The sequence below is a fragment of the Strigops habroptila genome, chromosome 1 (assembly GCF_004027225.2).
Source record: "Strigops habroptila isolate Jane chromosome 1, bStrHab1.2.pri, whole genome shotgun sequence".
NCBI classification, from domain to species: Eukaryota; Metazoa; Chordata; class Aves; order Psittaciformes; family Psittacidae; genus Strigops; species Strigops habroptila.
This window is the reverse complement of record NC_044277.2, coordinates 1,239,100-1,265,498: the sequence shown is the minus strand read 5'-3', so window position 1 is coordinate 1,265,498 and position 26,399 is coordinate 1,239,100. Positions and strand designations below refer to the sequence as shown.

Here is a 26,399-nt window from a genome sequence, read left to right as displayed (position 1 = left end):
ACTGGGACCCCCCCCCAAACCACAACTGACACCACATCACCATTAACCACCGTAACAATACCATTCATCACATTGAAACCTCAACTGAGCCAAAACCAGCCACCTCTCCAATCCCTCAGCCCAGGAATAGGTGGGATCGACTCCCAAAACACAGGAGGAGGAAGGGAAACACTCTATTTTCTGTGCTGAGCAACTTCACCTGCCTTTCTCCTGTGCTGATAAATGAGGCTACCACCACCTTTGCTAGTGATCACCCGGGTTAACAGGGAGCCCAGGAGTTGAAGAGCAAAGTGGCCTCTTGCTTTGAGCAGCAGCATCCCCACAGCTATAAATCACCCTGAAACAAGCTTGAACTCCACAGAAGAGGCTGTTTCTCTTCCAGCCTGTGCTGATGACAAGGTGGCGAGTGGAGAGACCCCTGGGGTGCCTCATCCTCCTTCACTCAGGTGAAAAGAGTCATAGCATCACAGACTGGTTGGTCTTGAAGCAGGGATGGGGCAGCCACAGCTTCTCTGGGCACCCTCACAGGGAACAACTTCTGCCTAAGAGCTCATCTCAATCTCCCCTCTGGCAGGTTAAAGCCATTCCCCTTGGCCTGTCCCTCCATCCCTCGTCCAAAGCCCCTCTCCAGGTTTCCCGCATCCCCTTCAGGCACTGGAGCTGCTCTAAGGTCTCCCTGGAGCCTTCTCCAGTCTGATCAAGAAGTCGCTGGCCCCATATTCACTCCCAAATGGATACAGCAACAGCCAGTCCCTTTGCAAAGCTTTCTTCTTTCTTGGCTTCTTTATTTCTGAAGTCTAACGATCTGTTATAGGAAAGGGAAAAAAGCAAACCAGCCTTTTTCCCTTCTATCAATTCTCATCCCCATCCCTCCTCTGACATGCCACAAGTCAGGGAGTACAGCCGTCCCCAGCCTACCTTCTCTATTTTATATACTCGTGATTAAGTGACTCTGAAGAGAAATACATGTAAAAACCATCTGGTGCTTTGTGGCTGGTTCAGAGCAGCTCTGCTCACTGCCAGGATAACTTACGAGCTCCCTGCTGACAAGGAACGTGCCGCAGGCAAACGGAGGGAGCAGGAGACAAGAGAACTGTGTGCCCGAAGGCAAGCGCTGTTGGAGAAGGTGCTGTCCCAGACACTGATGAGACCTGGTGTCCCATGGGATAAATCCTTTACAGGTCACTAATTGCACTGTAATTACTCCAGCCCTGTAATTGCAATGCAATTGCTCCATCCCTGGCAGTGTTCAAGGCCAGGTTGGACACAGGGGCTTGGAGCAACCTGCTCTAGTGGAAGGTGTCCCTGCCTGGGGCAGGGGGTTGGAACTGGATGAGCTTTAAGGTCCCTTCCAACCCAAACCATTCCATGATTCTATTACTTCCATGATGCTGCGGATGGGGAATGGAGGATGGTGATGTTCGAGTGAAGAGAAGAAGGTGTTATAGGGACAATTCACAGGGCACAGGTTAAATAAACCAAAGCTTGAGTAATTCAAAGCAGCAGTTCCAGATCCAGGCGAGCTCCAGCCCCTGCCATGCCCCAGGCTCAGCTGTGAAAGCTCTGACAGATGACACACCAGTACAGCCAAGGGGGGCTGAACACTCCTTGAGTGACACAATGAAGGCCTGAGCCTTACAGGCTTTTCTGGGATAACTGGTCCTTGTTTGCATCCCGCTTTCTGGCATCTCATCCCAATAACAGACACTGGTTGGGGTTTCAATACCGCGGTGGGATTAATCTCATTGCTTTTATCTGGGTGATCCTTTGTAGCAGAGAAATGCTCCTCCACATCCATCCCACCAAGCTGAATGTAAATAGGTGCTTGAAGCACAACCCAGCTCAGGACCTGCAGCTACACTTAACCTTCAGCACCAACTTCACCTCAGCTTCAACACTTGAGGTCTCCAAAGCTACGTCCGACTGGAGATCCAGGCACTGAATGGAGGTTCACCTGCTAAATCACCAACTGATAAGCACTAAAAGCAAACCTAATTATTTTTCCACCTTGCTCCATGTAATAAAACTGCAAACCCCCAAATACATCGAGAAGGTTGAAAGCCACGATGAACTCAGAAGCTGTTTCGCCACTTGGTTTCACTGCCTGGCTTTTTAGAAAGGTTAATTTATACCTCCAAGCTCTTGGATGTTAAAACATCCTCCTCCGGTGCCAGCACAGGGTGATTTAGAGGGAAGGGTGATCTTATGGAGGTAGCTAAGGTTTAGACACAACTAAATGCTATTCCAGTGCTCCTTCTCTTGGATCCTTGGGGTTTAAATACTCCTTAACCCAATGCACTTTACCCAATACAGCCTCAAGTGCTCTGGTTTCCAATCTGCTGCTTAATGCATCCATGTATCAATCCACCACATCAGTTGAAGAGGCCACTTTGCTCTCACAACCCCATCATAGAATCACAGAATGGTTTGGGTTGGAAAGGACCTTAAAGCTCATCCAGCTCCAACCCCCTGCCACGGGCAGGGACACCTTCCACTAGAGCAGGTTGCTCCAAGCCCCTGTGTCCAACCTGGCCTTGAACACTGCCAGGGATGGGGCAGCCACAGCTTCTCTGGGCACCCTGTGCCAGCGCCTCAGCACCCTCACAGGGAACAACTTCTGCCTTATACCAAACCTAAATCTCCCCTGTTTCAGTTTGAACCCATCACCCCTTGTCCTATTGCTGCAGTCGCTGATGAAGAGTCCATCATGAGCCTGAACAGCTTGGCAAGCAAAGTGCAAACTCTGTTGGAAGCACTCAATGAGGTGGACTTCCAGACAACCACCAGTGTTCTGCTCGCTCATAGAGCCACACCATGCTCCTTGGGAAGCTCATACAGACCTTGTCTTTGGACACCTTGTGGGAAAAGGAACAGGTCCCATCCGTCTTCTTGCACGTGCCACGGAGAAACCTGGAGATACACCAGAAGGAGATGGTTGAGCACGAGCTGGGTCACAAAACACGTGGTTTTAAACACCAAGCATCTGCCTTGCCCCATTATCACGTTTGCCCAAAGCCACAAATACACACAACTGCTGCCAAGGTCACAGTTAAAGGCCATTTCATGCCCTAAATTGGTACAGGTCCTTCTTGTTGCAAGAGCAGTTGATGTTTCTTGGTAGATTTTATTATTTCATTGTATTCAATACATACATTGAATGAATGTATTCATTCATTGGCAGCTCACTGGTAGGTAGAACAAGGTGTGTACCCCAAGGTTCAGATTTGATGCTCCCAGAAGGAGAAAGGTCCTTCCTAGAGCCCTGATGACACCAGATGCTGGATAAACCACCAGGAGGACCTCCATGTGTGAATGGCCAACAACCAGGAGGAGCAGAGACAGCGACACAACCAAGATCCCAAAGGACATGAAGATGTTTGGACTCAGAAGGAGTCCCAGTGTGACAGTGGAATAAAGTACATGTTATCATGGGGAAAGTGATGGTCTGAAGCCCCCAGAGGAGACTCCAGGGGTATGGGAGGTTGTGGAGCACAGAATATGCCTTATTTATGAAATCTGGGTACATTTAGAGCTGAGCATGGAAAGATTCATTAAAAATCAAAAAGAATTGAGTTGAACAAAGTATAAATGGGAACATAGAGATGAGAAAACCAGCTGGTTGATGGCAACAAGGTTTGCAGATGATTGTGATCACAGCATAGCTACATAAACCTCCTCAAAACACCCTGGGCTGGAAAAGAAAGGACACCCTAAACCAAAAGCAGACTGAGAAAATTAAGAGATCACAGCAAACTAAAGAAGAGGATTGGAGCTAGAAGCACCAGGCTGAGGAGACACAAGACAGGGAGAAAATCAGTGTTGTCCTCTAGTGATTCACAGAAATGGGGCAGGATGGAGACCCAAAAGACCTCAAGGTCCAGCAATTCCTAAAGTATGCAAGAAGCACAGCCCAAAAACAGACTTGGTCACCAATACAAGAAAACCCAAGGATCCTGAAACAGGGGAGATTTAGATTAGGCATTAAGAAGAAGTTCTTTACTATAAGGTGGTGGGACACTGGCACAGGGTGCCCAGAGAAGCTGTGGCTGCCCCATCCCTGGCAGTGTTCAAGGCCAGGTTGGACACAGGGGCTTGGAGCAACCTGCTCTAGTGGAAGGTGTCCCTGCCCATGGCAGGGGGTTGGAACTGGAGGAGCTTTAAGGTCCCTTCCAACACAAACCATTCTATGATTCAAAGTGGGGACTCAGTAGCTGGCATCCCTTTCCTCTTTGTCACCAGAAGTAATCCTGAACAGATACTTTGATTATAACCATCTACATGCTCATGAGGATGTGTTATGGGAGAAGGAGAAATCAGTTAAAAACCCAATAAATCCCCTTTTCCTCCTCTATGATCTCCCATTGAGCTTTGTGCAACCTCCCAATGATTCCAGCACAGGAGCAATTGCACAAAGAAATGCCTCAAGATGCTCATCAGTGGAGTTGGCTTTTCCTCACTTTTTAACTGACATAAAATACAGTTTAATCAAGTGTTGGGCAGGAATAACGAGCTGGCACCATGGATCAGTTCTCCTGTAAGATATTATTATCAAGCCTTGCAGCTGCACAGAGTCACAGGCTGAAGGATTCAAACCTGTTGCTTGGATCTGAGAAGTGCTGCTAGAAGAAATCACCTAGTGCATGGTCAGGGCAGGCTCTTGAGTCACTCACATCTGCACTGCTCCAATATTTGCATCAGGTAATACCCAGGAGTCATAAAATCATTCATGTCAGATGGTCTCTTTGAGAACTGGCTACATGGTTTAGGTTCTACATTCCACCTGGCAACCCCTGATGGCATCTTCAACCTCAGAGCAGTGAGTACATCACTAAAGATTATTGTTCTGATTCTATTTAAGGAATTTGATATGATCTTATTGCTAATTCTTGAAACACTAGTCTGACTTTTGAATAATTTTAGAGCTTCTGGACTATGCTACGGAGGGTTACTTAAAGGTCTTGCTGATAGGACATGGAGCTGTTGGAGCAAGTCCAGAGGAGGCCACGAGGATGAGCAGGGGCTGGAGCACCTCCCGTATGGAGACAGGCTGAGAACATTGGAGCTGTTGAGCCTGGAGAAGAGAAGCTGCGTGGAGACCTCAGAGCAGCTTCCAGGGTCTGAAGGGGGCTACAAGGATGTCGGAGAGGGACCTTCATCAGGGACTGGAGTGATGGGACAAGGGGTGATGGGTTCAAACTGAAACAGGGGAAGTTCAGGTTGGAGATAAGGCAGAAGTTCCTCCCTGTGAGGGTGCTGAGGCGCTGGCACAGACTTTTCCCAGAGAAGCTGTGGCTGCCCCATCCCTGGCAGTGTTCAAGGCCAGGTTGGACACAGGGGCTTGGAGCAACCTGCTCTAGTGGAAGGTGTCCCTGCCCGGGGCAGGGGGTTGGAACTGGATGAGCTTTAAGGTCCCTTCCAACACAAACCATTGACTGACTGACTGAACGAACGAATGAATGAATGGATGGTATCCACCTCCAAAATGTGACATAATTTCTGTAATCCCTACAGGCTGTGCAGAACAACCAAACTGTGTGTGTTTAACTTGCAGGTTGGTTGTATGATGCTTTATTAGCATTAATACATGTAAAATGCTGGGTAAATTTAGAGTAAAAATACCAGAAGAGATTAAACAGACCATGGTTCTCCAATCTGGGAAGTCTGGACGAGAAGGGAGGACTATATTGTTGTAACTGGTGCCTAGAAGGTGATCAGCAACATCTTTCTCAATGACTACCAGTGAGGAGGAACCCAGCAGAGCAGCTGAGCAGTCAGTTAGGGAAGCACTTTCCATGCAGCCCATAATTCAGTTGTGCAACCCACTGCCAGAAATACCATGTGTTAAAGAAAGGACTCAATGAATTCACCAGAAAGAAGAACTACAGGTTATTACATGATGATGGTTTGGTGGTAACCTCTGGCAACTGAAAGATAAACCCTACCAAGGCTTTAGGACTTTACTGACAGAAGCTGAGAGGTCCCAGCCAGGAGAAAGAGTCCTTCTCTGTGTGCCTCATCCTGTCTATAAGTACCTGCCAACCCAACGGTGTTGGGTAGACCCTAGGCCTGACCCAGACCAGCTATCCTCATGGTCTTACATCTCTGTTTTGGGGTTGTATCCCTAAGGAATATCACATGAGCAAGCACCAAAGTCAACCAACAGCTCAGCCTGCTGTGATGGGTCAAAGCATGAGGTTGCTGTGTCCATCCATACCTGGTGCAGACGGCCACCTTCTCTGGATCATGGATGTAGGGGCAGCTCTCACCACGGTTACACTTGCCGAAGCGGTTGTAGTACATACAATATTCCTTCTTCTTTTTCTTCTGCTTGGCTTGACGGATGATGGCCAAACTCCGCTGAACAGCGCGGCTGGACGGGAAAGAGACAGGGTCAGGTAATGTGTCCAACTTCAACACAACAAGGACATAGAGAAGACAACACAGAGGAGCCCAAGTTTCGCTCTGATGAAAGAGTGAGATATTCAGGGAGTTCGTGCTGGGCCATAGCTCTTAGGTCTTATTTTTGGCCAACTTTGCCACGAAACATGAAGTCAAGGGAGAGGATTCTCCCCCTCTACTCCGCTCTCATGAAACCCTTCCCTGCAGTCCTGGTCCAGCTCTGGGGCAACAGCACAAAAGGGATGTGGAGCTGGTGGAGTGAGTCCAGAGGAGGCCACAGAGCTGCTGCGAGGGCTGGAGCAGCTCTGCTCTGGAGCCAGGCTGAGAGAGCTGGGCTGGGGCAGCCTGGAGAAGAGAAGGCTCCTGAAGGGGAGACCTTAGAGCAGCTCCAGTGCCTAAAGGGGCTGCAGGAAACCTGGAGAGGGGCTTTGGCAAGGGATGGAGGGACAGGACAAGGGGAATGGCTTTAATCTGCCAGAGGGGAGATTGAGATGAGCTCTGAGGCAGAAGTTCTTCCCTGTGAGGGTGCTGAGGCACTGGCACAGGGTGCCCAGAGAAGCTGTGGCTGCCCCATCCCTGGCAGTGTTCAAGGCCAGGCTGGACACAGGGGTTTGGAGCAACCTGCTCTAGTGTGAGGTGTCTCTGCCCATGGCATGAGCTTAAGGTCCTCTGGGGCAGGAGGAAGGAGGACAGCTCTCCAGAGATCCCTTCCCACCTCCATAACAGTGATTCTCTCCTATGTTTTTATGAGCATGGAGAGAGCTTCCTGCAGTTCTGGGGAACACAGTGAGGCAAACCCCATCTTCTCCCATGCTGGGCTCATGCAGCACAGGATGCAAAGATGGAACAACTTTGAGGGCACTTCTGCACATGTCCCTGCCAGCTGACCTGCTGCTACTCAAGTCCTTCAAGTGGCACCTGCTTATGGACCTCAATGAACAAAAGCCTACATGACAGCCACAGGAACACAAGGTAACACCAAGTACCAGAAGAAGTCGCTGTTAATTGCCTGGGACCACTAGAAGTTCCTGAAGGATATCAAAAGGTGCTTAGCACACATTTTCCATGAGCTTCCAGCTGGAGGGATAATTACCCAGCAGCTAAAGAGATGTATAATACCAGGAGAAAGAGGGGAAGTGATGAGATCAGGGTGAATGCAATACCACAGAGAGCACATCTGATCTCTTGGAGTAGATAATCAGATGGTACATGACGGTCAACTCCGGTTTGCAGAGGACACAGTGCTCTGGATGGGGGCAAATGAAGCCTCTCAGGTTCTCTGGGTAGTTGTATGCATTGATTCCTTAGGGACTAAGGATTAATATATATATATATAAAATTATTTTTATATATATATAAAAAATAGGTATGTATTTCCACAGTCTTGGTCCTCCTGGTGCGAGAAACATGGGTCTAAGGGTCAAAGTAGCATTACCCATGATAGATACTTGCTTAAGCAAAGTATTTAGGGGTGAAGGCACACTTTTACCTCTATAACTATTGGTTCTCTGCAGTTCTTGAGTTAAAATACAATGAGAAGAAGACAACTTCACACAGCCAAAACGCTGAATGTGAAAGCCCTGTTTCAGCACTAGAAATGCCACCACCTCTTTCATCCTAAATGGCCAGGGGGGATACCAAGCTCCACCACTAATTGCTTCTTGGTAATTGAGATAGTTTAAGGCTAGGGAAAGGAAAGCCATGATATGGTATGGTAGGTTGAAGGAGGTGATCCTGCCCCTCTACTCTGCTGTTGTGAGACCCCACTTGCAGCACTGTGTGCAGTGCTGGGGTCCTCAGCATCAGAAGGACATGGAGCTGTTGGAGCAAGTGCAGAGGAGGCCACGAGGATGAGCAGGGGCTGGAGCAGCTCCCGTATGGAGCCAGGCTGAGAACATTGGGGCTGTTGAGCCTGGAGAAGAGAAGCTGCGTGGAGACCTCAGAGCAGCTTCCAGGGTCTGAAGGGGGCTACAAGGATGCTGGGGAGGGACCTTCATCAGGGACTGGAGTGATGGGACAAGGGGTGATGGGTTCAAACTGAAACAGGGGAAGTTCAGGTTGGATAAAATAGAGCCAGAATCTGGCATTGTGTCTGTACATGGACATCTGGAACCACCACACTTAGTCTGCTACAGTTAAGAGGGACTTGTCTGCAAATGCTCATACTCAAGGACATGAAGATACATTGCATTGTCTGTAGCACAACACAAGAAGGGAATGAGGAAGGCATCAAGGCTTTGAACACCAGCAACATACCATCATTCTTCTGTACGTGGTGCTTTCCACGTGGCAAATTCCCAGTTTGTGGAAGGGACAGAGAGAAGGAAAACCTGCACATCTGCTGGGTTAAATCGGGATGGACTTTAGAAACCCCCCCAAATCCTCCTTGAGAACAATATGGTTGATTTAAAAAGGCACTTTCTAAGCAGGATTTGCATTCTTTGCTCACAGGAAGGTGTTGCTCCCCATTAATCACCTTTCCAACCCTTCCCAAGCAGAAACCATGGCTTTCTGCTGAGCTTACAACCACCTCATAGCAGGGGCTGGGGAAACAGAGCTCCAGTGAACAAACAGCCACTGAAATAGCAGCATCTCAAGCTTCTGACACCCTCCCAAGCACAAATCACAGGCAGCATTAGGAGGGGGAGCACGTTGTTCCTCCCCACAAGCACAGACCTGGCGATGTATCGGCTCGTGGCTGATCTGTTCAGGCAGCTGGATGGATAGAAGCCAGGACTGGGTGTACACTGCAACCTCGCTGCTGCAAGCAGAAGAAAACAGAGATCATTTGCTCAGAATCAATACGTTTCATGCAGTTCTCAGTGTTTTAGGTCCACAAACATAACAGGGATGGAACACCTCTGCTATGAGGAATGGCTGAGAGTTGGGGTTGTTCAGTCTGGAGAACAGAAAGCTCTGCGGAGACCTTGTGGCCTTTCAATACTTAAAAGGAGCTGATAAGAAAGTTGGGACAGACATTTGAGTATGGTCTGGAGCAACAGGACAAGGGGTAATGCTTTTAAACTAAAAGAAGGGAGATTTAGGTTGGATATAAGGAAGAAACTCTTTATGGTGAGGGTGGTGAGACACTGGGACAGGTTGCCCAGAGAGGTGGTAGGTGCCCCATCCCTGGAGACATTCAAGGTCAGGTTGGATGAGGCTGTGAGCAACATGATCTAGTTGAACATGTCCCTCCTCATTGCAGCAGCGTTGGACTAGATGACCTTCAAAGGTCCTTTCCAACCCAAACTATTAAATGATACTATGACCCAGCTCCTTCACCCAAAGCAAGAAGCTCCCAGAGCCCTCATGGGTGAGGATGCTCTTTATGGACCACATCACTGGCACCTCCAGAGCAACCACAGCAAAAAGGCTCCTTCCCAGCTCCAAACACAGCAGGGACCTTTCCCCTCAGCACCCAAACATGCCAAAACCCCCGCTCTGGACAACCCCCACGCTTGTGCTATCACTTCCACGCTTGGCTTGGCTTGGCTGGGGAAACCCAGTCGCTGTGTCGGATACATGCACTCACGTAATTAAACCGTCCTCGAGCGGCGCAGGAAAGACTGAGCTGGAAACAAAAGGCTGATTCCCGGTTTTCCAGGTGGCTCAGTCACTCACCTGCCAGCCCGGGCGTGTTGGGAAGTGAATGAGTGGAATTTGATCGAGCGGCAGCGCGCTCTCCCCACGCGCGAGCTGTCACTCGGGCTGCCGCCGGCGGCAAAGCCCCATCTGTTCCCTCTGCTACTCAAAGCAGCGGCGATGCGGGAGCGGGTGGCACACGCCTGTCGATCAGAGGCACGGAGTAAACTCTGTGTAACTCACTGGTAAGCGCGTTGAAGCTTGCCGCAAGCTCGCTCGAGCTTGATGTGAGCGTGTTGAGTATTAACCGGGCGTCTGAGGCGCTGCCGAGGGGTATTTTGCATGTCTTGCTTTCAGCTTCCCCCTCATTTCAGGGCTTCTTTGCTGTAAAGAAGTGGTAAGTTCTTTGGTAAAGTTGTGAATGCTCCATCCCTGGCAGTGTTCAAGGTCAGGTTGGACAGAACCTTGGGTGACATGGTCTAGTGTGAGGTGTCCCTGCCCATGGCAGGGGGTTGGAACTGGATGATCTTCAGGTCCTTTCCAACCCAAACCATTCTGTGATTCTATGATTCTATGTAAGAGCATCTTTTCAGTGCTAAAATAAATGCACATCAATGTTGGGTTACTCCGAAGATGCTGTTGAGCATCTCTTAGTGAGGATGTGGGTTGAGGCCAGTGCGCTTGAGCAAGGTTGATCACCCAACCGAACCAAGGAAGCTGTGGCTGCCCCATCCCTGGCAGTGTTCAAGGCCAGGATGGACACAGGGGCTTGGAGCAACCTGCTCTAGTGGAAGGTGTCCCTGCCCGTGGTCAGAACTAGATGAGCTTTAAGGTTCCTTCCAACCCAACCCATTCTATGTTTCTATGATGTAGGGAGAAAGACCCAAATTAAAGTGCAACCATTAGGGCAGGGATAGAGCATCCCTCTGCCCTCTGCTGCTATGTTTAATGCTCCTTAAAGCAAGCTCAGCAGGACGGGCTATACCAGGAGCTGCTCCCCAGGGCAGCAGACAGTGTCTCTAAATATTTAATACCTGGGCATAAAAGCAGGCTCTTGGGGACAGACACACTCCCTGTTTGTGTGCCATCCTTTCAGTTAAAGCAGCCTGACAAGCACATCTTGGCCAGAAAGGGGAAATCACTACAGGAATAAATAGATAAGTAAAGAAATAAAGGTTGCAACAGCATCACGCCACTGGTTTTGAGGTTATAAATAGCAAAAATACATCCACAGCACGATGTTTGGGGTGGCTTTTACCCAGATTTTATCTTCTGGCAAGAAGTCATGTTATTACACATGCACAAGTGATGCTCATCTCCTATTACACCTCTTGCTGTGAATTAACTCACAGCCTGGAGGCAGTTTAACCACCCGAGAGCCGGTCCCATCCACAGCAGAATCCAGGTTGGATGCATCCGTCCAGCGTTGCCGACCAGGTCTCTGGCAAAGCATGAGGCTGGCAGCTGGCAAAGAAACCCTTCATCCACCTCTTAATTGCTCACCCCGCATGCAAATCCTCTCTGAACCATTAGAAAACCACCTCAATATTTGCCCAGGAGGAGACAACCCAGCGCCTGCCTCACGCTGCTGGATAAGAAGCTCCGTAATTAAACCTTGTGCTGTCGATTGGGATTTATGGAGGAGTATTTTTAGAAGCTTTTGTATTGTGTAAAAATCAGTTTCAATACAAGCAGGGCTCTGTGAGCATCCAAGCAGCGAGAGAGGAGATGGGAGAGATGCAGTTTGATGGCTCAGATCTTGAAGGAGAGCCCAAGTTTGGATATTTAGAGTGGGTACCAACTTGGGATGCCCACTTAGAGCTGCTACCAAGAGCTTTGAACTACTAAATACAAAGCATCTGATATTTTCCAGGCAGTGATGATTCAGATAATACAGTATCTATACGATCAAAGCAATTCACGTGGTGTGAAACTGGGGCTGAGCAACACACCACGGAACTGGATAAGGGTTGAATTAAAAACTAAGGAGCTGAAATTTGCCGAAGGCTGGACTAGATTAAACAAGAAGCCAAAATGATGCCCAAAGGGCTTGATTCTGGGAGTCTCCATTGGTCCAGACATGATTTTACTTTGCAGGACAGATGCCAGACCCAAATCTGTCCAGTTTGCCTCCCCAGTTGCTCTCCAATGGGGTCGAGCATCAGGATGCAGCGATGCTGTCGGATCAGGAGAGCATCTCGCACGTCCCATATCTTCCTCTATGCTACAGAAGTCCCTCGCTGCAGAGATGTAAATAAGTAGCACGGCAAGTTCCTCCCCTGTGCACACTCCCAGGCAGCAGGAACAACAGGGAGAGGGGGAAAAAAAAGCAGGGAAAACTAAAAGCTGCTGGGGAGAGCATCAAGAAGTGCACATTAAGGGCTTTTGAAGTGATTACACCCAGCACGGCAGCGTCAGGCTGGATATTTTATACCCTGCCTAAGGGACAGGTGGTTTTTCCTCCTGTTTTTTTCCCCCCTTTCTTAATGATTTAAGTCAGTTTGAAGCGTATCATCTGTAAGGAAATACACAGCCCGTGCAAACGGGCTTGTTTCTCTTAATGCATCATCCCAACCTGACGCTGGCTGCTCCGGCGGCTCGGCGTGTTCTCAAGTGCGAGCGGTGAGAAGTGATGGCTGTACCTAAACCCCAGGCGTGAGACTCGACGCGTCTCTCCGGAGGGAGCAGGAGCTGTCATGTTCATTAAATGCATGATTACAGCTATGATTAATAGCGGGGGCTACAGCCTGACTCCTTTCTTTCCTGCTCCTCTAAAGGAATCCACAGCCAAGCGGTCCCACGGTGCTTCCCGCAGCGTGTGTGTCTCGCTTGAAATTCCAGCTTTTAGAGAAGCATAGAATCATGGAATGCTTTGGATTGGAAAGGAACTTAAAGCTCCTCCAGTTCCAACCCCCTGCCCCGGGCAGGGACACCTTCCACTAGAGCAGGTTGCTCCAAGCCCCTGTGTCCAACCTGGCCTTGAACACTGCCAGGGATGGGGCAGCCACAGCTTCTCTGGGCACCCTGTGCCAGCACCTCAGCACCCTCACAGGGAAGAGCTTCTGCCTCAGAGCTCATCTCAGTCTCCCCTCGGGCAGATTGAAGCCATTCCCCTTGGCCTGTCCCTCCATCCCTTGTCCAAAGCCCCTCTCCAGGTTTCCTGCAGCCCCTTTAGGCACTGGAGCTGCTCTAAGGTCTCCCCTTCCCGCAGCAGAGGGGCAGGATCCCCTCCCTGAGCTGCTGCTCACGCTCTGGGGGTGCAGCCCAGCACACGGGGGGGTTCTGAGCTCAAGCACACACTGAAGCCGGGTCATGGGGAGCTTCCCCTCACTCAACACCCCCAAGTCCTTCTCCTCAGGCTGCTCTGAATCACTTCTCTGCCCAATCTGTAGCTGTGCCTGGGATTGCCTTTGGATGGAAAAGAGGAAAGAGGCACAATTTATCCCTATCAAAGGGTCCACAACCATAAAAATGCTTAAAACTAACAGCCATATGTTAATAAGGACCTTTCCCAAACCCCCATAACCACAAAGCACAGCTCAAGGCTCAAAGGGTCCATCTCTTGAATCCTGGTCCTTCTCCTCCAGGGAAAGTTTGGCAGAGATTTCCCTTGGAAGCCTGGGAACCGTGCTCTGGAGCAACACTTGGAGCTTTCCAGCATGTCCATACACAGAGTGGGATTCTTCCATCCAGCTCCAACAGCCCCTTCTCAGCCTCACTTTGCCCAAGGGCTTGTGCTGCAACAAAAAACTCACCAAAAAGGATGCTTGAATTTTTCCTCTGCGTTAAAACCAGGCTGTAAATATTGCACAGAGGGAACGTGGTTAATTATTACCTGCTTAATTATTTAGGAAGGACTTTATTGCTCCTAGGGCACAGCTCAAGGACCAGGGGCTCATCATGTGGAAAGCTCTGTTTGCACATCTTATCCAGTAATTTATATTTTATATGGTGAAAAAGCTGTAGAAAACTGAAATAACCTAAAACAAGGAAGAAGTTGCAGATAAGGGGTGAGCTGGGACCAAGGGATCATAGAATCATGGAATGGTTTAGGTTGAAGGGACCTTAAAGCTCCTCCAGTTCCAACCCCCTGCCATGGGCAGGGACACCTTCCACTAGAGCAGGTTGCTCCAAGCCCCTGTGTCCAACCTGGCCTTGAACACTGCCAGGGATGGGGCAGCCACAGCTTCTCTGGGCACCCTGTGCCAGCGCCTCAGCACCCTCACAGGGAAGAGCTTCTGCCTCAGAGCTCATCTCAATCTCCCCTCTGGCAGGTTAAAGCCATTCCCCTTGGCCTGTCCCTACAGGCCCTTGTCCAAAGCCCCTCTCCATGTTTCCTGGAGCCCCTTTAGGCACTGGAGCTGCTCTAAGGTCTCCCCTTAAGGAGCTTTCTCTTCTCCAGGCTGAACAACCCCAACTGTAAGAGCACCATCAGAATTCCATCCAGCACCAAGCCCACCTGGTTCAAATGTCCCAAATCAAGGATAATATATGGAATTCTTACACAAGGAGGGAAACAACCAGGGGTTTGTGACTGCGGTCAGTGATCAGCTCCACCAGCCAGTGCTCTGACTTGGGGACGACCATAACAGGGTCATCCCACCTTCCTGTTATGATTCACTCCTCAAGGGAAGGGATTTTGCCATTAGCCAAAGTCTCTTCTGCTCCTCCTGCTTCAACATGACCTGCCACATAGGAAAAGCCTTCCTTTAACCAACAGCTCCTTTAATAGGTCCCCTTATACCCCTGCTTTGCTCTGTGGCACACGCAGCCTACTTCGGCGAAGAGCCGAGCGATTCATTTTGTGAGGCTCCCTCTTCCCTTTCTTGCTGAACCAAACCTTTGGAGGCTGGCACAGCTCAGGGAAATTTATTTCTTTAATTACTCTTCATTTCAGTGGGTTCCAGTGTTTCAGATGATCAGCACCAGCAGCTCCTGAGGGCGATTTATTTCACTCACCGGACAGCAGAAGCCCTCACTCTCTGGAAGTTAACGGCAAAAGAAGGGATGAGCTGTCACTGAACAAGTGGAGCTTTTCGTGCTTTCCTGCCTGATCCCATCCCAGCTCCGAACAGGAACACGCATGGCCCTGGGTCAGGCAGTCACGAGTGGTTTAATCATAGAATCATGGAATGGTTTGGGTCGGAAAGGACCTTAAGATCATCCAGTTCCAACCCCCTGCCATGGGCAGGGACACCTCACACTTGATCATGCCACCCAAGGCTCTGTTCAACCTGGCCTTGAACACTGTCAGGGATGGAGCATTCACCACTTCTCTGGGCACCCTGTGCCAGCACCTCAGCACCCTCACAGTAAAGAACTTCCTCCTTATATCCAACCTGAACTTCCCTGTTTCAGTTTGAACCCATAGTGAAGCAACATCGATTAATGAAGCATGTTCTTCATGTTCTGGGTTCAATGTTGTATGAGCAGATGCTTGCAAGGAGCCTGGAGTGGCTGCTGTGGAGCATCTCTTGAGCTCTGCAAGCTCTGGTCTACACCAGTGCTGGATCCAGTGGTGCTCCTCAAGGAGATCAGGTCCCTCCCATAGGTGCCTACAATTCCAGAGTGGAAGGATTGAGCTCAAAAGGGACCAAGGGATTGAGCGATCCCAAAAGCAAGGGATTGAGCTCTAAAGGGGGTAGAGGTTGAGTAATCCCAAAGACAAGGGATGAGATTGAAGGGGCCAAAGGATTCAGCAATCCCAAAGACAAGGGATTGAGATTGAAGGGGCCAAAGGATTCAGCAATCCCAAAACCAAGGCACTGAGATCGAAGAGGCCGTGGAACTGAGCTCAGAAGGGGTAAGGGATTCTGCAATCCTAAAGCCAAGGGATTGAGCTCAAACGAGCCAAAGGATTCCCCTCAAGAGGGGAAGGGATTGAGATTGAAGGGTTTGAGGGATTCAGCAACCCCAAAGACAAAGGATTGAGCCGAAAGGGGCCAAAGGATTGAGATCAAGAAGAGTAAATGACTGAGCAACCCCAAAGCCATGGGATTGAGCATGAAGGGTTTGAGGGATTGAGCAATCCCAAACCCAAGAGATTGAGCTCAAAAGGGGCCAAAGGATTGAGTAATCCCAAAACCAAGGATTGAGCTCAAAAGGGGTCAAGAGATTGAGCTCAAAAGGGGTAAGGGATTGAGCAATCCCAAAGACAAGGGACTGAGCCTGAAGAAGCCAAGGGATTGAGCTCAAAATGGGCAATGGATTGAGGAATCCCAAAAGCAATGGATTGATCTTGAAGAGACCAAGGGATTCTGCAATCTCAGAGACAAGGCACTGAGATTGAAGGGGCCATGGAATTGAGCTCAAAAGGGGTAAGAGACTCAGTAATCCCAGAGGCAAGGGATTGAGATTGAAGGGGCCAAGGGACACAGCAATCCCGAAACCAAGGGACTGAGCTCAAAAGGGGGTAAGGGATTGAATAATCCTAAAGGCAAGGGATTAAGATTGAAGGGGTCCAGGGATTGAGCAATCCCAAAGACTGAGCTCAAAAGAGGTCAAGGGATTAATCTCAAAAGGGGTAAGGGACTGAGCAATCCCAAAGCCAAGGAATTCAGCTCACAGGGGCTGAGCACAAGCGGACCCGAGCACGAGCAACACCAAAACCAGCTGAAACCTGAGGAATGCAACACTCCAGTTCCAATGTTCTCACACCTTGAGTTTGCTTCTCCTCCACCAACTTCTTGCTTAACCCTCCACCACTTGATCCCAACGCATTCAAGGTGTTTTACTCCCCAATTCCTGCTTGAACACCTACATTAAAGACGTTGTGCACATTAAAAGTGCCACCAAGCAGAGGCTGGGTGATGGAAACGTTCCAGTCTTAAACCTCTCCTTTCCTTTTAAAGAAGCCGAGAGCTCAGAGGAGGGAGCATGGTTCACACAAGCCCTCGGCCGTGGGGAGCCAGCGCTGGTGCTGAGCACTTCATCATCCTTGCAAAGTGGAAAGTGCATTTCTGTGGCGCTCAGCACTTCTAAAATGAGTTGGTAAACAAGGAGCTGAGAGTGCATTTCCCTGTGCCACAGTGATGCTCCTCCTCCTTTCGCCCAGTGTGGAGCTCTCCCACTGCGTTTGAAATCAGAATCCTGGAATGGTTCGGGTTGGAAGGGACCTTAAAGCTCATCCAGCTCCAACCCCTGCCATGGGCAGGGACACCTTCCACTAGAGCAGGTTGCTCCAAGCCCCTGTGTCCAACCTGGCCTTGAACACTGCCAGGGATGGGGCAGCCACAGCTTCTCTGGGCACCCTGTGCCAGCGCCTCAGCACCCTCACAGGGAAGAACTTCTGCCTCATATCTAACCTGAACTTCCCTGTTTCAGTTTGAACCCATCACCCCTTGTCCTATCGCTCCAGTCCCTGATGAAGGTCCCTCCCCAGCATCCTTGTAGCCCCCTTCAGACCCTGGAAGCTGCTCTGAGGTCTCCACGCAGCTTCTCTTCTCCAGGCTCAACAGCCCCAATGTTCTCAGCCTGGCTCCATATGGGAGCTGCTCCAGCCCCTGCTCATCCTCGTGGCCTCCTCTGGACATGCTCCATAAGCATCAGTCATCCATCTTCAGCATGATGCAGTGGAGGAGCTCACATCTTCACTCCCCTACCTGTGCCCTATGATGCTGTTACAGCAGAGTGGGGAAACTGAGGCAGGAGGGGATGTCATGCAGCAGGATGGAGGCAGGGAGTGCGTTTGGACGCAGGCAAAGACCCCCAGCCCTGGAAGGTTGAACTCAACCACATGCTTAGAAATAATATGCTCTTCTGCCACCAGAGCCACTGCTGTGGCTGTATTGGGAGCATCAGCAGCTCAGGAGAACTTAAATCTTGTCTTAAACCTCCACCTTCAGGAGCTCAGCAGCCATGGGGATCTCCAAGGCTTCTGGATCTGTTGGTCATGGATTAAAACTGAAAGCCACCAATAAACAAAATCACGCTGCTTCAAGGGCTGGCTGCCCCCCATGAGCATCATAGAACCATAGAATGGTTTGGTTTGGAAAGGACCTTAAGATCATCACCCCTTGTCCTATCGCTCCAGTCCCTAGCACCCCTCCAGCGGGTGAAGCCCAGCCACACCAGTGTCCCCAAAGCCACCAGCCTTTCATCCCAATGGGGCTCCTGAGTGTTTCCCAGCAGGTAAAACCTCAGTGGAAGATGAGGAAGTTGTGCAGGAGAGGATTTGGCCCTGGAGATCAGCCCGGACACTGGCAAAACACCCCTGGAGCCAGCCCCAGCTCAGGGGGTGCAATACCTCCCACTGCAGAGGTGGTGGCTCGTGCCTAGACTGGGGTCAGGGCTCTTTTCCTGGCCAATATCAACCCTTAATTTGGTTTCTGCTGCTTTCAATCTTGCACAGGGCTGTGCTTTTTTAGTTTCCCTTTGGAATTTCCTTGTCAAACACTACACTGCCAGGACCTTTTGCTTCCTTCCCCAATTTCAGGGCAATTCCTCAAGTGCCTGAATCGCGTCTTAGCAGCTGTAGCAAGAAATGAGGGAAATGCTCATTGTGAGTGGAGAAACCCATTTATTCCTCCTGCTTAATTAATTGCAGCGTATCAAATGCTTTCCACACCTATCTCTTAATAAGTGAGAAATATATTATTGCTGAAATACTGGTTATCCTAAAGGGAAAGAGCTTTTCCATGTTGATTCTGCATCTTCATCCTGGGCAGGGATGAGGAGCAGGTTTTTGAGCTCCGTGTTTGGAGCTACATGTTTTCTTCTGAGCCTTTTCCATCCTTGCTCAAATGCTGAGTTACAGAATCATGGAATGGTTTGGCTTGGAAAGGACCTTAAAGTTCATCCACTTCCAACCCCCTGCCATGGGCAGGGACACTTTTCACTAGAGCAGGTTGCTCCAAGCCCCTGTGTCCAACCCGGCCTTGAACACTGTCAGGGATGGGGCAGCCACATTGTTCACCACAAACCTCTTCAGGGAACTTCTTTATGCCAAAAACAGCTTCAGAAGCTTCTCCTGCACCTGCAATGATGCCTTCCCTGTCCCCAGCCAGGTGTCCTCCACGCAACCAGTAATGAAGTGGGTTGAGGATGACCCGTGGCAAAACTCCTGCTCTTCTCCTTGCGACGGGAGATGGATGAGTTCCTTTATCGCTCCTGGAAGCCCCAGGATTGCCTCTGATTGACTCCAATTGACTCTGACAGAGCACAGGGCTGCAGGAGGTGCATCCCTAAAACCAAGTTTTAACTCCCCACCAGCATCCATCAGTAAAGCACTTGATGGGGACAGAGCAACAGGATGGATGCGTGGATAGATCAGCTGCATTTGATGGATCAGGCACAACCAGCATCACATTTCTTATTGTAGTCAGGCCACGAAGAGACAAAACACTGACCCAATAAATTCAGGCAAAGAGCAGAATTATAACCCACTGTAAGGCAACTCCAAGCTATTAAACTGTCAGAAGCATTTCCCATCTCTCTGCTCCCCCAAAACACAGTGTCTGGCACTGGAAGGGAAAGGAAAAGCTTGTTTTGGTCTTTAGATAAACTTTGTCAAGTGTTGCAAACACAGAGAGTTGAGTAAACGTGTGAAGGTTCAGACCTGATGAGCACACACAAATCTTCCACCCTGCCAGCCCCAGTTATCATAAAGCAAGAGACAGTGATATCTGTGGAATCCATCCTTGGGAAGGAGGATGAGTTATGGCTAGAGTTGATAGACCAGCCCCAGTTATCACGAAGCAAGAGACAGCGGCATCTGTTGACTCCATCCTTGTGAAGGAGGATGAGTTATGGCAAGAGTTGAAAGATGACATGAAAATACTGACACACACCAGCTAGTTGGGCTTCGTGGTTACAAACCCAAAGTGCTGCGTGGCAGGGGAAGGAGAATACAGCAAAATGGAACTATGGAGCCAGGCTGAGAACATTGGGGCTGTTGAGCCTGGAGAAGAGAAGCTGCGTGGAGACCTCAGAGCAGCTTCCAGGGTCTGAAGGGAGCTACAAGGATGCTGGGGAGGGACCTTCATCAGGGACTGGAGTGATGGGACAAGGGGTGATGGGTTCAAACTGAAACAGGGGAGATTTAGGTTGGATATAAGGAAGAAATTCTTCCCTGTGAGAGTGGTGACAAACTAGAACAGGCTGCCCATGGAAGCTGTAAATGCTCCATTCCTGGCCATGTTCAAGGCCGGGATGGACGGGACTTTGAGCAACCCGCTCTAGTGGAAGGTGTCCCTGCCACATTGGACTAGATGATCTTTAAGGTCCCTTCCAACCCAAGCCATTCCATGATTCTATGAACCCTTCCTGCAACAGTTTAAGCCCTTTGGGTTTTGGCTGCTCCACCTGGCCATGGAGAAGACATCCTTCCTCTGCTTAGCAGCTCTTCATGACCTTGGGGACTTGAAGCCCCTCCATCTCCTCCTCTTTAGATTGCACAGACCCAGGTCTTCCACCCTTCCAGCCATCACTTCTCTCCTGGACTCTTCCCAGTGGTCCAACTCTGTCCTGAAACCTGCCCCAAAACCAGACCTGCTCCATCTAACATCTCCCCTGTCCACATCTTGGGGGTTTCACCCCCTTTCTTGCACTCCAGCAAGATGTTTGCTGCCTTTGGTGACAGCTTCAGTGCCTGGGGATGGTGCTTATGGCAGAATCCCCTTCAAGTTGGGTTTGTGGAGCTGATTATCCTGATTCAGACACTTTGGAAATTCCCACTGCCATTCGGAAAGCTCTTGAACAAGTCCAGCACTGCTGATATTAGGATTTCCTTGGTCTACAAACCCCTGAACTTACTTTATGGCCTTATTTTCCATGCTTCCAAAGGCTGATCCTTGCCCATCCTCCTCCAAACACAGCGCCAAAGCCAAGGATTTAACAGCCCGCAGGTAGGGTCACAGACATCGAAACAAGCCATATGGATGCACACTCATGACCATGCACGTACCTATCTGCAGAGCCAGCAGTGAGGAGGATGCTGCAGGTTAGTCAGGCACTGAAAATCTGTCCTGAGCAGAGCTGAGTTGCAAAAACACCAGCAAACTGTCCCCCAACTGCTGCTGAGCATCCCTTAAATGCTCTCAGAAGGGTGATTACCTGAAAGTGATGCTCCATCAGCTCCGCGCCCCCTCGGCCACCGCAGCATCCTCATCTCTGCCATCATCTGCTGGTGTCTTCATCCATCCCCGGGTGGCTGGGGCAGCTAATTCATGGTTTAAGCTACATCTCTGCCCTCTTCCCTGCATGCAACAATGTGTAGGAAGGATTTATCCTCCCTGCATGTCCCTCTCCTGCCGTTTTCTCTCCAGCACCACCTACAAATTGCATGTGGGCATCGGGGGGGAGTTATTTAGAATCATGGAATGGTTTGGGTTGGAAAGGATCTTAAAGCTCATCCAGTTCCAACCCCCTGCCATGGGCAGGGACACCTTCCACTAGAGCAGGTTGCTCCAAGCCCCTGTGTCCAACCTGGCCTTGAACACTGCCAGGGATGGGGCAGCCACAGCTTCTCTGGGCACCCTGTGCCAGCGTCTCAGCACCCTCACAGAGAAGAGCTTCCTCCTTATATCTACCCTAAATCTTCCCTGTTGCAGTTTGAACCCATCATCCTTTGTCCTATCATTCCAGTACCTGGCGAAGAGAACCCTTTATTTCACTCTTCATTCAGATGTTGCTGTTTGCTCCTGGTTTTCCTCCTGCTTTTCAAACTTCCCAGAGCCGCTCAGTTCTGATGGGAATTTTGTGCCTGCACAAAGCTCTTTCCCTTCCTAATCCTGTTCTTTGTGGGTTTAAAACTACCCAGAATGTCCCGTAACACTCTGCAGGTGGTTTCAACAACACTATTATTGCCTCTCTTCATTGTCTTTCCCACCGTACATTGAAAACCTTTAGCATTAAATTGCCTCATTTAGAGCATCATCCATGATCAGACTTATCTCTGCACTCTTCATCCTTTCAGCAAAGAAAAACAACAACACAAACCCCTCAGCTTTGCCTTTCCCAGCTTAACTGTCCCCAAAACTTGTCAATAAAGCAGTTCAGGAGCAAAAAGATTTGACCCCAAGTAGAAACACAAAAGAAATGCCATAAGCACAGTTAAAAACCTGCTCTTGCCTCAGAGCCACACTTGAGGCATCAAGTACAAAAGGAGCTGAAAGAAGAATTGAATTGAAGCTAAATGTAAAGGCAGTAACTGTGTTGGAATGCCTGTTCACAGTCAGCTGCAAAATGATCCTCCCAGTTTTTCTTAGGTCAATATTGAACATAATTTGTCGAGCATCTCAAATAGGTTTAACCTTGTGGTGCCGTTTGGAGCCTTTGCTCAGGTTAAAACTAGAAACACGTTTAATGGTGCATCTCTTAACTAAGCCTCAGTTAAGAAAAACCTCAATTTCCTTTAATCTTTCATCTCTTCTATGTTATTTTCCCTTCAGAGCTACTGTAAAGCAAGAAGAGTTCAGGGATGTGCTTTGGCACCAATAGGATGCCCATCACCTCTGCATCTGAGCTCCTGTGAGGCCAGAGGATGAGTCGCAACACACGGGGTGGGAATAAGCAGCTAAAATCCAAGCTCAACAATGAACATCAATGGATTTTGGACACAGACAGGGACAAACCTTTGCTGCTCACCTGCTCTAGCAGGGCTCTTGGTGCTCAGGTCCCTGCCCCGGCCAGGGGTGCTGGATGTCTTGGAGAGCTTATTGGCTGACACTCGGTACATCACGCCGCCGATGCAGCGGTAGCCTTTGCTCCTCCATCTCTGCTGCATGTGCTGGGACTTGCCTCCTTGAGGTGATGGGCGTGCTTGGATTGATAGCGGGGATCTGCAAGAAAAGGTAAAGTCAAGGTAAGCCCAAACTAGGGAAGATATTGTGGCTTCATGAGCAAACCATCAGCTGCCTGAGGATGGAGGTGATGCAGGAAGGAAGCAGGGATGCTCTTGCTGAAGACAGCAGAAGCTCTGATTCCCAATGACTGCATAGATTGGTTTGGGTTGGAAGGGACTTTAAAGCTCCTCCAGTTCCAACCCCTGCCACGCGCAGGGACACCTTCCACTAGAGCAGGTTGCTCCAAGCCCCTGTGTCCAACCTGGCCTTGAACACTGCCAGGGATGGGGCAGCCACAGCTTCTCTGGGCACCCTGTGCCAGCGCCTCAGCACCCTCACAGGGAAGAGCTTCTGCCTAAGAGCTCATCTCAGTCTCCCCTTGGGCAGGATAAAGCCACCTCCCCATCTCTCCACTACATCCACAAACCCTGTATGAGGCAGTGGGACAGCAATGGGTCGGGATCAGTGATCCAGTTAGTGCTGTCCATAAGGTTATTCTGAAGGATCAGGAAGCTCTGAAGTGACACCCTAGGGAAAATGTGTCCCAAAGGGGCTCATCTACCTGACAGGAGGATGGAGCCAGGAGGGGGCTGGTCTCTGCTCCCAAGGAACAAGGGATGGGACAAGAGGAAACGGCCTCAAGCTGCACCAGGGCAGGTTTAGATGGAGCTGAGGAACAATTCCTTCCCCAGAGGGTGCTCAGGCATTGGAACAGGCTGCCCAGGGCAGGGCTGGAGTCACCGGCCCTGCAAGTGTTCACACCCCGTGTAGTTGAGACCCTCAGTGCCATGGGTTAGTGGTGGCCTTGGCACTGCTGGACAACGGATGGACTTGATGCTCTTAAAGGTCTTTTCCAACCTGGTTGATTCTATGATCTGCCACCAAAACCTGCCCTGGTTCATGACCTGGTACCTCTGCACCATCCCACCTCCCTGCCAAGCCGCGCGGAGCCAAGCAGCTCATTCCATCCACACGCCGTTACCCAAACAGCCAAAATCACATCTCCACTATCAGTCGTCTCCCTCATTTAGGGCTAATCCAAACAGTAATTTGTTTATGCAAATGAGAGCTCTAATTTTGTATTAGCCCAAACTAAGGCTCATAATGCTATTAGCAGAACGTACATAAACCCCGCATTACCGCAGCCTATCTGTAAATGAAGATCCCACTATCCTATCAGCAGAATGCAAACCCTGGAGAGCATTCCCTGTAAATGAACATGTGCTGCAAAAGGGGAGAAAAAAAAAAGGAGAACTGGAAAATGGAATAGTTACATTTCTTAATGCTGAGCTTGACAGGCTCCTCATTTCATCGGGCTGTTGCCACTGGCTACCGAGCTTGAATTGCTGCCTGGTTTGGGAGGAGGGGATGGGGTTGGATATGGATGTTGCCCAGCTTCCAGTATCCCCCTGGTTTGGGCCTCAGGAACTGCTCTGGAGAGGAGCATCAAGTCCTAATTGTTACAAAACCAGGTTACTTGTAAAGAGCTGTAGTGGTGGCATCGCTGTGGGAAGGTACTGATGGCAGAGGGACATTAGGGCTGTCCATGGAGCACCCAGCAGGTCACAGCAAACTTCTGCAAGTCCAAGGATGTAACCAGCATTGGCTGCAGGACCTGAGAAAGGTCTTATGGCCATAATGCAGGGAATAAAAATGGTATCAAGTAGCTAATGGCCAGCAGGTCAAGGGAGGGGATTCTCCCCCTCTACTGCGCTCTGGGGAGACCCCCCCTGCAGTCCTGATCCAGCTCTGGGGCAACAGCACAAGAGGGACGTGGAGCTGCTGGAGCGAGGCCAGAGGAGGCCCCGGAGCTGCTGCGAGGGCTGGAGCAGCTCTGCTCTGGAGCCAGGCTGAGAGAGCTGGGCTGGGGCAGCCTGGAGAAGAGAAGGCTCCTGAAGGGGAGGCCTTAGAGCAGCTCCAGTGCCTAAAGGGGCTACAGGAAACCTGGAGAGGGGCTTTGGACAAGGGCCTGTAGGGACAGGCCAAGGGGAATGGCTTTAACCTGCCAGAGGGGAGACTGAGATGAGCTCTGAGGCAGAAGCTCTTCCCTGTGAGGGTGCTGAGGCGCTGGCACAGGGTGCCCAGAGAAGCTGTGGCTGCCCCATCCCTGGCAGTGTTCAAGGCCACGTTGGACACAGGGGCTTGGAGCAACCTGCTCTAGTGGAAGGTGTCCCTGCCCATGGCAGGGGTTGGAACTGGGTGAGCTTTAAGATCCTTTCCAACACAAACCATTCTGTGGTTCTCTGATTCCATAAAAATCCAACCAATCCCAAGTCGTGCACAGCCCCAGGGACTGCTCATGCTGCTGATCCCAACCAGCACCGGTTTAAGCACCAGTTTATAACCCAGCTGGATGAATCCCTCAAATCCTCAGGCTATTTATTTCCTTGCTTTGCTGCACTCCCTCAAGGCACTGAAGTGGCTGCACACTCCGGCGCTCCTTGTTCGAGAGTCACCATTTATCAAGAGTTATTACCTGGTGGCATCTGACCCCTGGGATGTGAGCAGGGAGCAAGCAGGTAGCAACTGCTGAGCAAATAGCAACAGCTACGGAGTAGAAAACATTTTAGCCCTTTATAAAGTGATATTAGAAAGGAAAAGGCAGTGTAAGAGGAGAGCAGCAGCGATGTGCGCAGCAGCACGCTCTCTGGCAGTCCTTAGTAGGGGTCAAGCCCCACATGTAAGGGATCACAAGTGCTGTATTGCCTGTTAGGGATGTTCCCGTTGGGATTTTTCAAGGATTTTGGTGGAAAGCATCAAAAAGCATGTCATCCCACAAAGGGAGTGAGGCTGAACCTCCTCCAGTATGTAGTCATTGCGTTCTTGAGATAGATAAATGACCATCTAAGTGGCTTCTGCAGAACATCTACTCAGGTTTCCAAAGCCCCAAGTGACACTGGATTGAAGACTCAACCAAGGGCTCAGCTTGATCATCTCCATTTCCACCTTCTGGGTTGTGGAAGTGTCCAAGCAGGGGTTTCCACAGCACCCCTCATCCTCCACAGAGGCTCTGCACCAGTCCAGCTTCTCAACTGGAAACCCTCCTACCTAAAAGGTCAGCATCAATGGGGGTTATATCCTCTGAGGGGTGTGAAGGACCCAACAGCCCACCTTAAAACACCTCCTAAGGGGGCTTCATTATTTGGATTTGGATTTATTCACCTTTAACCCGGCACAGGTTGACCAGAGAGGTGGTGGATGCCCCATCTCTGGAGACATTCAAGGCCAGACTGAATGTGGTACTGATCCAGTAGAAGATGAACCTGCTTATTGCAGAAGGGTTGGAACAGATGACCTTTGAAGGTCCCTTCCAACCCAAACTATTCTGTGATTCTATAAGATATTCCAAATTGAAGGTAAAATATGCTTTATATCACAAAATCACAGTGGAACATGAACTCACATCAGGTTCTGGGCAACCTGATCTAGTGGAAGATGAACCTGCTCATTGCAGAAGGGTTGGAACAGAAGGTCCCTTCAACCCAAACTCTTCTATGATTCTGATTCTGTAAGATATTTAAAATTGAAGGTAAAATATGTTTTATATCACAAAACCACAGTGGAACCCATACAGAAGAGAAGGAGGGAAACCTAATTGCCCAACCTTCACCTGTAGGAAACCTCCATCTTCCTCTT

The 26,399-nt window shown here is 49.9% G+C and overlaps 1 protein-coding gene across 2 annotated transcripts in view; it reads right to left on the bottom strand.

Annotated features, from left to right (window-relative positions):
• Positions 1-26,399, bottom strand: part of ZC3H3 (zinc finger CCCH-type containing 3) — a 151,394-nt gene that overhangs the window by 33,278 nt on the left and 91,717 nt on the right. The window contains exons 5-8 of one of the 2 annotated variants that reach the window (XM_030481027.1): positions 22,567-22,760; positions 9,076-9,160; positions 6,215-6,370; positions 2,841-2,910 (exon numbers count right to left, since the gene is read on the bottom strand). In XM_030481027.1, the coding sequence (XP_030336887.1) occupies positions 2,841-2,910; positions 6,215-6,370; positions 9,076-9,160; positions 22,567-22,760 (505 nt within the window). The remainder of the gene's footprint in view (positions 1-2,840; positions 2,911-6,214; positions 6,371-9,075; positions 9,161-22,566; positions 22,761-26,399) is intronic. The other variant, XM_030481036.1, reaches the window with a different exon arrangement.